Source organism: Caloenas nicobarica, chromosome 1 (genome assembly GCF_036013445.1).
Source record: "Caloenas nicobarica isolate bCalNic1 chromosome 1, bCalNic1.hap1, whole genome shotgun sequence".
Taxonomy (NCBI): domain Eukaryota; kingdom Metazoa; phylum Chordata; class Aves; order Columbiformes; family Columbidae; genus Caloenas; species Caloenas nicobarica.
Window position 1 is genome coordinate 36,259,459 of NC_088245.1, and position 14,930 is coordinate 36,274,388.

The following is a 14,930-nucleotide window of genomic DNA, read 5'->3' on the forward strand; positions in this document are numbered from 1 at the left end:
CCTAGAATGTGGAGGGTTTGTTAACAAAAGCACAAACATGTATTTAGCTGTATTCTTGGTCGCTGGTAGCTAAAATAAGTGCCTTTACTGACTATTTCTTGCTTTCAGCTCCTGGAACAGGCACAAACAGATCATGTTTTCCAGCACCTTAGCTGGTGTTCCTTGCCATTTTTTTCCTACATACATACATATATGAAATATACATATAGTTACAAATTCAACACTCTACAAGTGCTTATTTATCAGAACTCAGTCTGTGCCATAGAGCTGTAACTTGTGCACTGCAGGTCGGTTGGGTGTTGTCTTCCCCATCTCCCAGCTGACCCAGTACCTGAGTCCTGCACTACCTGCTTTCCCAGTGAAGCCAGCACAGGGGAATTTTAATCTTGCAGGAGCAGTGGCAGAGAAGCACTACTGGGAAATTTTTTATAACCATAAATCTTTCTTTTTTCCTCTCCTTCTTTTTTTTTTTTTTTTTTTTTTTTTTTTTTGGCACTAAACAAACCTTCCCTAGAACACCATTCTTAGAAAAATGTAACCACAGCGAGATTTACTGTCTGAGCATTGTGTTTAATATTTTTCCCATTCATAAAATACTCATATGTCTGGACATGAGACTTAGTTTGAAGGGTGTGTTTTGATTCTTGTCTGGCTCATTTAAACTGCTTCTACGCTGGTTTTCAAGCAGAGAAGGAATAAGAATGATGTTTCAACTTTTCTAACACGTTCTAAATTCCCAAATGTAAAAACTCAATTGCATGAGTGCTGGTGAAAAACAAGCTCTAAGAGGGGGTGCGAAGACCAGCAAAGTAAATTTATTTTTTTTTTAATTGGCAGCAAAATGACTGCAATCCTCAGAAAAAGCAGCATCAGAAGTTTGTATTAGGAGCTTGTTCATGGAGTACCTTGATCTCAGCCAGATGAGACGCAGTTGACATTTGGCTGACAAAGCTCTAGGGAAAGCTGGAGGATGGTGAGAAATAAGACATTTGGTGCAATGAGCTGCAATACCAACCCAGGAATGAAAGTAAACAGGCATCACGGGTGGGGGACAAGAGGATCTTTCAGAATCAAGCTCTAAACTGCTTGAGGATGTAGCAATTCCCCGCTCTTTGTACATTCTTTGGCAACTCCCTTTTCCAGCAATTGGTTTGTCTGCTTCTAGATCCTGGAGAACTGCAACTGGGTTTGGCTTCTTCTTGTCTCCCCATCCCTGTGTCAGTACGTGCTGTGATCCTGCACTGGCCGTGGAACAGCTGCCTCAGCCCACATCCGCTCCAGCTGCAGCGGGATTAAAAATTAAACTGCTGCACATGGAAGGGGTCTGGATGGGCAGACTCAGACTAAATTTTTGAAGAGACTGAAATGGCTGCAGGTGTGTCAGCTGCTTGTACAACCCCACGCTTTACGGAGTATTATAGTGGACAGAGAAATTGCCTCTATTTAGGGACAATTTGTGATGCTCGATGAGGTGACTGTCTGGTCATTTGTCTTCAACAGTTACTGTCATGGGAAAACAATATATTTTCTTGTAATTTTTATTTACAGATATTGAGCAGAATTTCCATATTCTTAAATCTTTCTAAAACAAAAATAGCACAATTTCAGGTTTGTTTGCTTAGTTTCCCAAAAGTTGTAGCAATACCTACAGAAATAAGCAATGACTGTCACACCAGAAACCAAACACTGCATCTGAGCTTGTGTGATAACCTTCAGGTCTTCCAGCCAGTTCCTAATTTGCTGAGAAGTAGTTTTCTTGGAGAACAATTGGGGCAAAGAACTGAGGAAACAAAGGCTTAAAGAGTATAACCCCCTAAAATCAACTTTAAACTATCAATTTCCCCTTTGAAATGGAACTAACGTATCGCATGCATGTAAGCTTTCATTTTGAGGTAATGAGCAATGTTGGGTTAATGAAGACATAATTTGCTTTTCTACGGGGCTTCTCTTTGGCTACCAGTGATTCCTGCATTGCTGGTGATGGTGTCTGCATCAGCACCCATGGGAAGTGAGTGGTGGTGGAGGGTGGATGGCCAAGGATGCAGTGGAGCTTCCAAACCAGCAGTTAACTACTCCAAAAGGTTTTAAATCAAAGAAGAGCAGAGTTACGAGGCAAAGGAAAACCAGAAAGGTGCTCCGTTGGGGTACAGGCCTTGATTTACCACAGAAACAGGGAAAAAACCAACCAACCAAAGGAACACCCCCCCAAACCAACCAACACCACAAAAAAAAAATCCAAACAAAAAACCCAACGGACTGGTAAGTGCAGGGATGACTGTGAAGCGGAGGGCTGATGCCGAAGCATTACAGCTGGTTGCAGTGATGACTTTACAGAAAAGCAGTACAAGGCAATCCCTTAGGACGTTCAAGGGAATAACTGCCCAGGAGTAAAAATCAGGGGCATTTTGACTCTTTAGAGCCTGAGAAATTGAGCACTAATACATCAAGAAAAAGGTTGTAATTCTAATCTTAGGTGGCCTAAAATTCATGAAGGTTCAGAGATCTCATTTGTCTATACATCTAAATCATCGGTCTTAAATTAGCTGCAGTAAAGAGCTAATTAATTTTTTCCACTGCAGCTTCCTCTCTCCCCCCATCCTATTTTGTGGCAGAACGCTGCAGACTATTTCTGCAGCTTCAAATTTATGATTAATTGTTCTTAAATTATGGAAAAAAAATAGTGTCCAAACCATCTGCTTTTAATCTACCTGGACACATTTTGTCATACTCCTTTTTATTAACCTTGTCATTGAAGCGCAATTTCTCCTGAAATCATTTTATGTCCCTAAACGTTATGGCATCCTTTGTTTTGCAAAGTAGAGGATTTTTAAAAAAAGCCTTCGTCCTTCCTTCTAACAAGAACAGGATGTGCAATAACTTTGGTTTATATAACTCTTCCTGGAAAGCACGAGAGAAACTCTGGAATCAATAAAAGCTGCAGTGTAATAGCATAAAGAAGTAAACTTTTTGTGAAGGTACATTGTGCTACGAGGATACATTAAGAAGATGAAACTTCAGGCTTCAGTTTTACAGTAACTGTACAAAATACAATAAATTACTGGGATTGTTCCCGTATGTCGCTTTAGTTAACTGAGTACATTCTGTAGAATACCACAAATATATTATTTGGCTAAGCACTGATTTATTGCCTACAGGAAATATAGAAACTGATGTCCAAATTTAAAAGGTTGTATCTATTACCTAAAAAAAGAAAATAACAAGACTTACTTGACCTACAAGGTTACAGAATTTAGGGCGTAAGAGCTGTGAAAGCAACAGGACAATGTGGAGCAAGCTCCTCTAGGTTCGCTTGACGTGCAACAGTTCCCTGTCACTGCATGCTGCCAACACTTGTTTATCGAGCTGACACCAGCGAGGCAGGCAAAGCTGGGCTAAAGTTTTATTTGCCCTGCAATTTTAAACTTGACTTAGTGTTCACACAGCAGTCATAAACCCTAGGACTTAACGGGAGAGCGAGAAGAACCAGAGTGAGAGTAATAAATTGCTTCTTTTTGCACCCTCTGTTATGCTCAGTGAACACAATGAGGCATTAGCAGCATTTAAAAAAACTGGGGTCACACTAGAATGAATGTTTTCACTGCTCTTCTATGACGTGTGAGGTGAAAAAGGAATTGGGAGAACCGCTTCTGCTAGAGCGCAGTAATTGAAGGATGCAAGTGGTGGAGATGTGCCCAGCTCACATTCTCTTGCTGGCCCCACAGGCGGGTGCTGCCCGTGGCTCTGTGCTGGTATAATGCAGAGGCCCGTGTTATGTCCTGCATCTTCAGTACCTTCAAATACAGCTTTGGTTACCAAATAACCATGACAGCTTGCCTTGGTGGAATCCATCAATTCACCCTTGGTTTTACTCTGAGTAGAATTTGAGACTTTGATTCCTAAGGAACTGGGGAGGAGGGAAAAATTATTCCAAGAATATTGTAATTCCCAAAATGACACCCGATTTCTCATGCCACAGAGAGCTGACAGCTGATCACTTTGCATAGCTCTTCGCTGAGTCAGAACATGGCAACTGGCAGCCTGAGCAATGAATCATGATCTGATGGCAGCACACAGCTCACACAGTTATCCCACAGCTGAACTCTTGCAGATCAACCCATACGCTAATGCACCTCATAGGGATTCACTTCATTAAATCAAGAGTGAGACCTTCTGTCAGTGAATCATCCATTCCCTGTAAAGCAGAGTGTGCTACTTGTCCATATTGCACAATTAGTAATTCACACAAAGAGACTTGGGTACTGTTCAGGACACAGGCAAAATAATAACGGTTATAGATATAGATGGATATATATAATATATAATTTAAAATTTTATTTTAAAACTTTGAGCATACACTTCTTCAGCATCCTCCTCTTTTGTTCATTGCACTGAAAAGTTTCAAAAACCATAAAATATATCCCTTTACTAAACATTTTTTTGTTCTTAGGTTACAAAAAGATTAACATTTCACAGTCACAAAGCATAAGTACATTGGTCCAAAACATCTTCCTCCAGCAGGTCCTCAATTCTTTAGGACATGTAAAACCTAGACAGTTGTACAGATCCCAAAATAAGATGACTTGCCCAATGAAGGAAAGAAAAAGATGGCAGCTAGTAAAAAACAGAACCAAACCAAAATCAAATCCCAAACAAACCAAAATAAGATGCTTATGAAAGACCACCACCAGCAATGGTTAAAAGAAAAAAAAAAAAGGAGAAAGAAAAAAGAATGAGAGTGGAGGTGGACAAGGGCGTCCTCCTTCAAGTACATCACAGGTAGAAATACAGCAGCACAGTTACAGCATCGTTTTGTCACTCTCTCTATGGCAGCCACATCACTATGTGATCACATCTAAGACACATGGAGGAGAACTATTTACACACCAAATCTCAGGGAGAAACAACAATTCCACACAGCTTGCAATTCATGTTTGATCCAAGTGTGTTGAAAGTATTTGTACATTAACGTAAAATGAAAGCAAAATGCCGAGGCAGGAAGAAACGCAGCAGATTTGCTTGGAGTGCGTAGTGTTCTTAAAAAACCCAGCAGAAGTTCAAAGCCAAAAATCTGCCCAAATATCAAGTGCAGTTCTTCAAAAATATCCTGGAGGTGCAGAGTCGACTGTACCTCACAGACCCCTCTTGTCATATTTTAACATGGAAGTAACTTTAACATGGAAATCCACTGCTAGCAGCAGACTCTGACCACTCTTCCTTTAGCTTGTTAGCCCTGTCATTGTTCAGAATTTATTAAAAAAAACCCAACCACCTCTCTCTCTCCAGCATGAGGCCATTGAACATGAGCCCTCTCAGACAACATATTTTTGTGGTCATGAAAGAAGCATCATTGCCTTAGCGTACCAAGAGATGGTTGTGTGCCTCACTTAAAGTATAAATGAAATTTCTAACTCCCTTCTTCATCCAATTAAACAAAGATTTCAGGCTGTAGTGCAAGAGAAAAATGTCAAAAATGGCCATACTACCTCCTGCAGCAGTATTCACAGGAGAATGGTAAAAGCTTCTTGGTTTGAGTTTCTAGAAATGGGACTGGACCAGGCACCAGAAGACCGTGTCACACCGCTGCCAGTGACCTGCACCGTACGGCTCACCGCCTCCTCACCTTGCCCGAGGAAGGAGAACTTGCCTGACTTTCTAAGCTGACGTACAGGTAAGGACACAGCACTGTGCAACAGCAACAGGGATGCAGGTGTGACTCAGGACTGAGGTTCCTTGCTGCTAAGGCTTAAGCAGTTTTGGATGCTAAGGGAACTCCACTGGCAAAAAGCACAGCGCTGCCAGCATCAGGCAGTGACTAAGATGATGTGCCAAGGAGCTAAAATTTGGACTTGGTGCCTAACTTGAGAAGGCGAACTGTCTGCTCCTAACTCAGGAGCTTCACTGAGCCGCAGAGCAGCCACAAGTCTGCACATGGCAGCAGCCATCCTGAGCCTGTCTGAAAAATGGTATCGTGCACGATGGATCCCCCTCGCCATCAGTGGTTTCTAATGCTGCAACTCCCCAAACAATTCAACCTACAAAGGGAATTGGAAATGCTTCTAATTATTCTTGCTTCTCACACAATACCTGCCCGACAAATAACTCCTGCCTTCTATCTATGTGCTGCTTTGGAGCCTACATGTATTTATCCCATGTTGTGAAGCAGCACACAGACCACAGCGCAGGCACGTGAGAAGCTCCTACTGAAAACATCCCAAGGACTAACGCAGCGTCTCAGAGAGGGACCAGAGGCAGTCTGGGGAGGCAAGCCTGGAAACGCGTAACAGATTCTTTGTAAAAAAGCAAAACAAAAAGCATCACAGTATAGTTTTAGTCACATACATCTGAGTCGGAAGCTTTTTATTATCTTCTAAAGTTCTCAGAATTTATTAATTGATGCTAATTGATATTAATTGTTGATACCGTACTTCTGCCCTTTCCAGAAGAAGGGCTGACAGCAAACACAACTCCACCTGGGCCCAGCCGCTGCAGAGGAGCGGGCTGACCGACGGCAATACCACCACACACAGCAGAAGCCGATTCACAAAGCCACACCAGCACCCCCACGAGATTTCGCCCTGAGAAGCCACCAGGCAGTTTGCTCCCACCAAGCCATGCACTCTGCTAACTGATCTCTCCAGGGGTGCGTTTAAAACCAGCCCTGAATGAGAAGGTGCATTTTCCATTTCCTTGAAGTTTCACCTTTATATTTTGGCAAGTGCTACACTGGAAATTTATTTCCACCACTCAGTGGTTTTATAATGGCTGGTATGTGTGTTGACACCACAGTACCCAATAACGAAGGCTAAGGATACACGGGCACTGAAATATTTGACTCAGGCTCATAGCTGGTATCAGCAAGCGACAGCTGCTTTGCTGTTCAGACAACTCCGCAGGAACTGCCACCATTAGCTTCTTTGTGAAAGAGCATCTGGATTGCTAGAGGACCACACAACTGCATTTGCAAAGAGACAACAGTAGTTACACAGAGCATGAAAAGCATGTTTACAAGTTTATTAGGCCAAGAAAAAAAAAAAAAACAAAAAACAGTGCAAAAGATCTCTTGCTTAAACTTTAAAACATGATGGGCCATGTGAAGAATATTCTAGACTCCAAACTGCTCTTTGCACCCAGCTGCACACAGAAAAAGAGGTAAAGAGAAAAAAAAAAAAAAAAAAAAAAGGGAAGCATAGGTAAAGCATGACAACACACAATCAGATATGCCATTGAATTATGCTGAAGCTCTAGGATATAAAACATCCATGTTCTGCACAGCTTTATCACATGCAGGCACTGGGGAAGAAATGGAACAGTTTCCAGGCTGAACTCATGCAGTTTGTGCATGTTGGAGCCCTTACACACTCTGTGTTGCGTCCTCTCAACCTGAACTCCTGCTGGGTCTGGAGATCAGAGCAAGGGCAGCTTCAGTCCACTGAGACTTGCACATATACTTCTGGATGCAATCGAATAAAGCATCTGGGCAGCTACACCACACACGCACCGCGTGATGTTTACGTAGCACATTATAAATGACAAAACTGGCAAGCTCTAGGCCAAGCCAGTTCAGGAGAAAGTCTGCTAAGGACGCAGCACCCTCTTTGTCCTTTGGAAAGGACACAACATTTGTGAGCTACCTAGTCAGTGCCCTACAATTAAGTCAGCTCCCTTGTCCAAGAACAAGCCAGATGAGCAGCTCCAAAAGAATGTGGTCGGGGGGCAAATTGGGTTGAACTTGGCTCCCCAGCCAATATACCTGGCTATACACTAGAACCTTCTGAATTTGTTCTTCAATTCCTTGCCAACGAAGTAAGAGAGCTGCCTGCTTGAAGAATAGGCAGCCAGGTTAAGCTGCAGAATTGCTCATTTGGACTATGACTTTTTCTCTGATAATGTTTTACTCAGATTTTCTTAATTTAAAACAATTCACCAGTGCTAAGAAAAAAGCTGTCAAGCCAATTACTTGTATCTATCACACGGATCTTCTGATCCTTGACTACAGTCCTCAAATACCAAGAGGACAAGGTGATAAGCTGTCGCTTTCTGATCACCAAGCCAAGCAGGCAAAGGTATACTGAATAATATGTGAGGCGGGAAGAAGTGAAACGACTTTTAAACTGATCACTATCTGGTTACCCAAACTGATAACGAGAACAATACCATCAGTTCAAGCAGGAATCCAACCAAAAATACCCTCAGGAGCCCAAATAAATTTCCTGAATCCCAACTGATGCAAAAGCTGTATGGTCAAGGATCCTTTCAACAGGATAAAGCAGGCAGAACCATTCAATGAATGAAAATCTCTGATCCCAAAGAAACCATGGCCTCCAGGTAAATGTCACATAAAGCTGACTCTGCGTGCTCTGGATAATCATGGTATACACACAACAGGGAATCTTGAGAAATAATTCCCCACACCAGAATAATCTTACCATACAGGACTGTGACCTCTGGATAATTTTGCAAGTCGCTGTTTTAACTGCAGTAAACAGGCATAGTCACCCTGAAAACAATTTCAGTTTTCCTACTAAAATACAGGAGTATAGCCTACTGAAGAAGAGACAGGAGAGGAAAATGGGGGTTTGAAGGATTACACAAGTTTGAAGTTGTCCATAGGTAAGTCATGAATGCAACTTTTTGAAAGAAGAAAACTCTTAAATATGTATATATAGGTATTTTTAAATGAGATGTGACCTAAGTCACCTTCTGAATATTTGGGGCTAGATTTCAGGAGCCTCCTTGGCTTCTGACACCCACTTCTACTTTCACAACTCAAATGGCTCTTCCAAGCTACATGGTAAACTGAGAAAAAAATTAACTCCCCACCTGGAGGGACGACAGAATTCGTAATATGCTAGCAGCATTTAAAACCCATTCCTGTGAAGCACCAAAACCATTTCTATAAGGAAACTGTAACCTTAAGGGTTGTCTTTAATCTTATACAGTATATGTGCAGAACCCTACCTTTCGGGCAGAAAAATACCCCTCCAGCATTAGTTTTGAATAGATTACATCAATTGCAAGTGTCCTGGTCAGATCACCAAAAACATATTGTCTCTTACGGGCCCTTCCCAAAAAGATCCCCATCCTGTAACCACTCTTGATGCTACTTTCATGACTGCTTGTTCCCGTGTATTAAAGGGATGACATAGACAGAGATGTCGTCTCCGGAGCCCAGCCTGTCGTTGGATATTCGCCAGCCCCGGTCCTTCAGCACTCCCCTGGCTCGCATCACCAGGTCCTGCGCCGCCAGCGTGTACCTGTGGAAAAGGCAGAATACGGCCAGGGACTGCTCATTTTTGTTAGGAAAGTGGGTTTTCACAGCCTGCCAGGTTTACTGTTATGAGCCGCCCGGACAAGCTTCCCAGCGTTTTCGAAACAGGCAGGAGAAACACAAACTACAGCACACCCACAAAGCAACCCCTTCCAGTCCAGTGACAGCTCCTGCATCAAAATCTAAAGGTATTTGACAGGCATCAATCAATCAAAATGTCACTGGTCACTTCGGATGCCCAGCTTCACCAGTTTTCAGACAAATATTAACACAATTGCCTGAAGAAATTGGCTTTCTATGAGTACTCTAAAAAAGTGAGGATCCTAAATAACTCTACTTGCTGTTGGAAGCTACACCCTTGTTCACAGACACACCTAAATGTAAACATGGCTCAACTGTTTCAGAGACAAACTATAACAAAGTCATTTGAAAGCAAGTAATAAAGCACTAAAAATAAAATCCACATTACACTTTAAACCAAGTAGACTAGCTTGTCTGTTTTCCTTGACCATAAGTATGATTTTTAAATCTCTCTTATTCTGCAACTAGAAAAGGAAACTTAGAGTTAATATAGCCAGACTAACAGAGTCCCACAGTCATCTCACTTTTATGAGTTCAATGAAAACTGTGTGAATGTGAGTTGTCGAGAGCTTAATTTAGTGAAATACCAAATTTCACGTCGGTTCAAAACTCCCAGCCTGTGCTGGGCTGAGCAGCATTGGATTTATAGCAGTTATTTTCTGTCCTGAAAAAATAACAGATGCTGCTTGGGGGCAGAAGGGTGTCAGAGTCCAAAAGGTGGTGCACAGACAGTGCTCCGTCATGTGCTCTGACATGTTCTCCCTTATTGTTTTACCTGCTGTTACTAGATCAACACATCTGCGTACTCATTTAGAAGTTTCCTCTGAAAGACATCTCATTATGGGTAAACACCTACTGTCACGTGTTTTTCTTCATCACTAAAACACCTGGCTGAGATGTTTTAAATTTGGTTTGGTAGAGAGAAGCTTTTCTATGATTGGACAATCAAAAATTAATCGGACAGTTAAAAGACTGAAAAGAAAAAAAGAGTTCAATATTTTGTCTGCCTGTGTTTTATTTGAAGTAAGTATCAACTTCCAAGATGATCTGAGGCTCTGTGAAGCCAAACACACAGGCCACCAGGAGCAAAGGACACCTTGGTCGCTTCTGGAAAGCAGGAAGGACAAGACGGGTCTGCATTTCAAGAGCCCCTTTTCTAGGGAGGATCCCTGGCCAGAAATGATCTCCCCAGATCTCACCTGAGGAATGGGAAAGAACAGTATCTCCACTGATCAGAAGCAGTGTGAGGAGAGGTGGAAAAAAAGTTTGAGTAGCCAGGCCTGTTCTAACCCCAGAAATTTTCACCAGAGAATGCATTATTAAATGGTAATTTATATCAGTAGAGACTTTATTCACTCTCTGGGAATACCAGAAGGAAAAAATCCCAATTATGTTCTGTTTCTGCAATTTTGCTGCCATAAACTCAAACAATTCCTTTGAACCAGGAATAGATTTATTTGCTCTACTGCAAAGATTTCTTCAATGCAAATAAACAACATTTGACTACCCAAAAAGTTTGATGTTAAATCCAAGGAATGTTGTACAGAATCAATGCACCCCCTGCTTCTAATGGTACTGAGTGGTAAAATTTCCAGTCCTCACTAGTTTTGACAAAAGATTTACTTTTAGTAATAAGAGGAGGGCCCAGGGCATGAACTCTAACACACACGCTTGCACATACACGTGCACACTGTCCACAGGTGCCAACATCAGTTTGTACCAATGACCTCAAGCTGTAACAGCAGGATGTAAAAAGAAGCACTGCTTGTACTGTCCTAATGCAACATGAAACTGTATTTTTTAAGGGGAAAACCCCCAAACGTACATATTTGCACTCTCCAGCTCCCAAATCCCTGAATTGAATGCAGGGCTAAGGAACAAAAAGACTCTACATGGCAAGTGAGAAACTGGAATATTTATTCACAGCACGTCTGATGCTGAGTGAATTTTGGCTAGAACATCTTTTCCAGGGATTTCTCAGCTATTGTCAGAATTTCAGAGAAGAAAACACCCATCATTCTGGGAAAAAACTTTGTCTTCCTCCTTTTTGTAATTAATAAGGGCTCCCCACATCTAAAGAATACAAAGGAATAAGTATTGCTCTTCATTGTGTAAAGCTTTTGCTGCTTAATTTTTGGAGAGGGCAAGATAAAAAAAAAATAATTTTAATAAACTAACAATTATCTTGTAGACAGACTGTGAAATACACAAGAAAACCAGTACATTGGAGGAAAGGACCACGATCAGATGGAGGCAGCACCGAGGTAACATATTGCTCTCCTTGTGTAGAGCTGAATTGGAGCGATGCTGTTCAACTTGGCACTAGAGGAGACAGGGTGAGTCTCTTGTACCTGGAGATGAATAGCAGCAGCAGTCCATTACTGAATGCTTTATTCTCCAGCACTGTGAACTTGGGATTCAGCTGTCAAGACAGCATTAGAGAACTGCTGAAGTAGTTTTAAACTATCCACTTCCTCCCAATGAACAGCCTTGCTGGAATACCACTTTTGTATTTTAAGAATAAATATATATGTTGTTGTTTTCTTTAGTTCTGCTGAAGCTTTGGGCATTGATCAGTGAAAGTACTGCAGGAGAAATGGTGACAGTGGGGGAAACGTGCTGCTGTCTGAGCAGCTTCTTATCTTCGCATACCCAGCAAAGGTGGAACAACTCCCCAGCATTCTCATAAGTCTCTAACTAATGTGAGAGAGAGTGAGAGGGAACGAGAAAGGACAGGAGGGAGGACGAGAAATAAAAGATTCCCAAGGCCAGCGGGTAAACCTGCATAAGTGCAGCTGAAGAGAATGGGAAAGAGCCATACTTCTGTACCTTCACACCTTTTCAGAGAGATGATGTATGGAAAGCAGCAGTGTGTCACTACCACCTGCTCTTCACTCAGGGTCCCCTTCATGCTCTCATCTGCCACAATACCCAGAAGAAATGAGCTGGCAAAGAAATCCAGCTGCACCCCAGCTCCTTTATCACAGCTCTCGCAGAGGAACTGTTCTCTGATCAAGTCTGTGCCCATCACCCACTGCCCGAATCCCCTGAGGCCGTGTCTGCACGTCTGGGTGAAGACAGACCCGAGGACTTTGCTCTCCCTGCACTTGGAGATGCCCAGGCATATGCCACATTTGACAGGATTCAAAGATGTTTTTCTGTTGATAACAAACATTCACAGTTCTGACAGTAAATATCAGCAGGAGAGAGTCCCAAGAGCATTTCTGAGGGCTATAAGCTCTTACCCATCAGGCTATAGAATGATTTCTAATCCAAATGGGAGGGATATTGTTCCCTCAAAGAGCTAATTACCTAACAGATAAGTACTCTGCAGCTCTAAAATCTTCCTCTCTAGCACTCTTTTTTTTTTTTTTTTTTTTTTAAGATACACTGCTGTCAGGGAACAAGTAGGCTACTGGGTCAGGCGGATCAGAGTCTGCTCCACAGGTAGGTTCCCTGGCAGACCACAGCATTACCGAACCCAGGGGGCAAGTCTCTTACGTTCTGACAAGTTTTCTACATCCCTAGAGATTTCACATTTCCAGCTGATCACCTCACCACAGACTATGTCACTACACCCATCACAGAACCTGACATTTTGTGGGTAACGTTTCCTTTAAATATAACACTGATAATATAGCAAACAAGATTTTCCTGTCACTGAGTAGTGAGAGGAATGAATGCAGCTCCACAGTCTGAGCTGCTATGCTATTGTAAACTCATTAGTTATACCTCATTTGGACCACTGTGAAGTAATTACGTAAAACCTCTCAAACAGTACTTAAAACCCTTTAAATATTCTTTACAACTAAGCAGCAAGAGCAATTCCACAAAGGTAATTTTCATAAATATCATTGTAAACTATATAAGAGATTGCTCTAATTACCTTTTGGAAGCTGGCATTGAGAAATGTCTTGCCACCGCTATTTGTAAGCCTCTAAATGACCTGGCACAAAGTTACTTAAAAGAACAAATTAATTTTCAATTCAGATGTCCATCCATAGACCAGCAGGTCAAACACTAATAAATGTGTTTGTTCTAACCCATCATACAGTATGCCCAAGTCTGGAATGTGTGGCACACACGCTGGCACAAACAGGGACTAGTGCCTCATAATTATTGGGGCTAAACCAGCACAAACAAATCTAAATGAAACAAAGAAAACCTCTTTTTTCTTTAGTGTCTCTGATTGCTTTAAGTACTTTATAATGGATGAAAAATCACCCACCTAACAAGTCAAAAAGATTGAACAAAGAATTGCCATTCCTACTGCAGCAAACATGGTGACCATCACCAGCTTTGGAAAGCCTAAAAGGAACAAAACAGACCCAGCAGACCCAGACTGTATTCAGAGGTAACAGGTAGGACAGCGAGGACAGCAGAAGAGCCAACCTTTCCCAGTTCTTAGATGAGAATGGAGACGAAGCAGGGCAGAGATATTACATTTCACCAGGTGCCTTTGAGGAAACTCAGGGGTGCAGAAATGAGAGCAAAAGCTCCCTGGCAGATCTGAATGGAAAGCTGATTGGGTGGGTCATTTCCTCCTACCTTAAATTAATGGCATATCTACACGGCACAGTGCCAGATGCCCTGGAAGTGCCCCTCACTACTCCTGCCTGATCTCTGTCCAGAGAGAGGGCAGAGACACACTTCCAAGTCTTGCTGACGTAGAGACAGCCCTGGCTGTCATTCATACATCTCCTCTTCAGCCCAGGGAGGTGGGGAAGGTCCGAATATTGCAGTTGCAGCTCCATGTTAACCATCCATTCACCCAAAGACTGAGTGCTTGGAGCAAAACGCTGTTTTGCATTCCATGTTTGTAAGTGTCAGGGCAAGAAAATACTGCTGGGGAGTTACTTTGGAGCTGCTCTTACTGTAAACCCAAGTGGCTGTCATGGTGTCCCAGTTATCTTCTTTGTTCGCTGACGGAGAACAGGAACAGGGCTGACTCATGAAGATGACCACTTACAAGCAGGAAAAACACCAAGCACTTTGAGAAGGGTTTCCCCATGTCAAGAGTTGCCACATCTAAACTGTAGCTTGAGCTCTCACACTGTCCTGCATGCTTTCACCCAGCTGCTGAGATATCCCCGAGCTCATTTCTGAAGCTACACTTTCTGCAGACCAACCAGGGATAGGTACAAAGCTTTTCTCCACTCTCAGCCCAGGTCAAGGGAAGAAGACAGCGATGGCCAGGCCTGAATTCGGGAGCAACACACACCTTCCTGAACAGTCCCTAGGGAAGGATAAAGCTCTTTCCACTTTCACAGTCCTCCCTCCCTTTTACGAGCAAGAGACTTCTGATCTTTAGCATAATGTTTTAATTCACAGGGACACCAAACTCAGCAGCAGACTGATGGACTCAAGGCAGACACTGCTTTAGCTTGTTGTTTGGGAACTTGTTTGCTTGATCAAACAAGAGGTGATAAAGACAGGAAAATTAAGAGGATGTGGTAGGTTAAAATTGTGAAACGAAAACAGAGTCAGACTTTCTACCTGTTTTGTCTCCACACCTGTCCTGCAGCTGGTAGGACTGAGCACCCCCTACTGAAGATGGGTTTAAAGGTCACAGCATCACCAG

At 42.4% G+C, this 14,930-nt stretch overlaps 1 protein-coding gene across 1 annotated transcript in view; it reads right to left on the reverse strand.

Moving 5' to 3' along the window:
- Positions 1-9,106: 9,106 nt before the first annotated feature.
- The window catches only part of PPM1H (protein phosphatase, Mg2+/Mn2+ dependent 1H), a 134,333-nt gene continuing 128,509 nt past the window's right edge, over positions 9,107-14,930 (reverse strand). The window contains exon 10 of the mRNA XM_065651531.1: positions 9,107-9,254. Within this exon, the coding sequence (XP_065507603.1) occupies positions 9,107-9,254 (148 nt within the window). The remainder of the gene's footprint in view (positions 9,255-14,930) is intronic.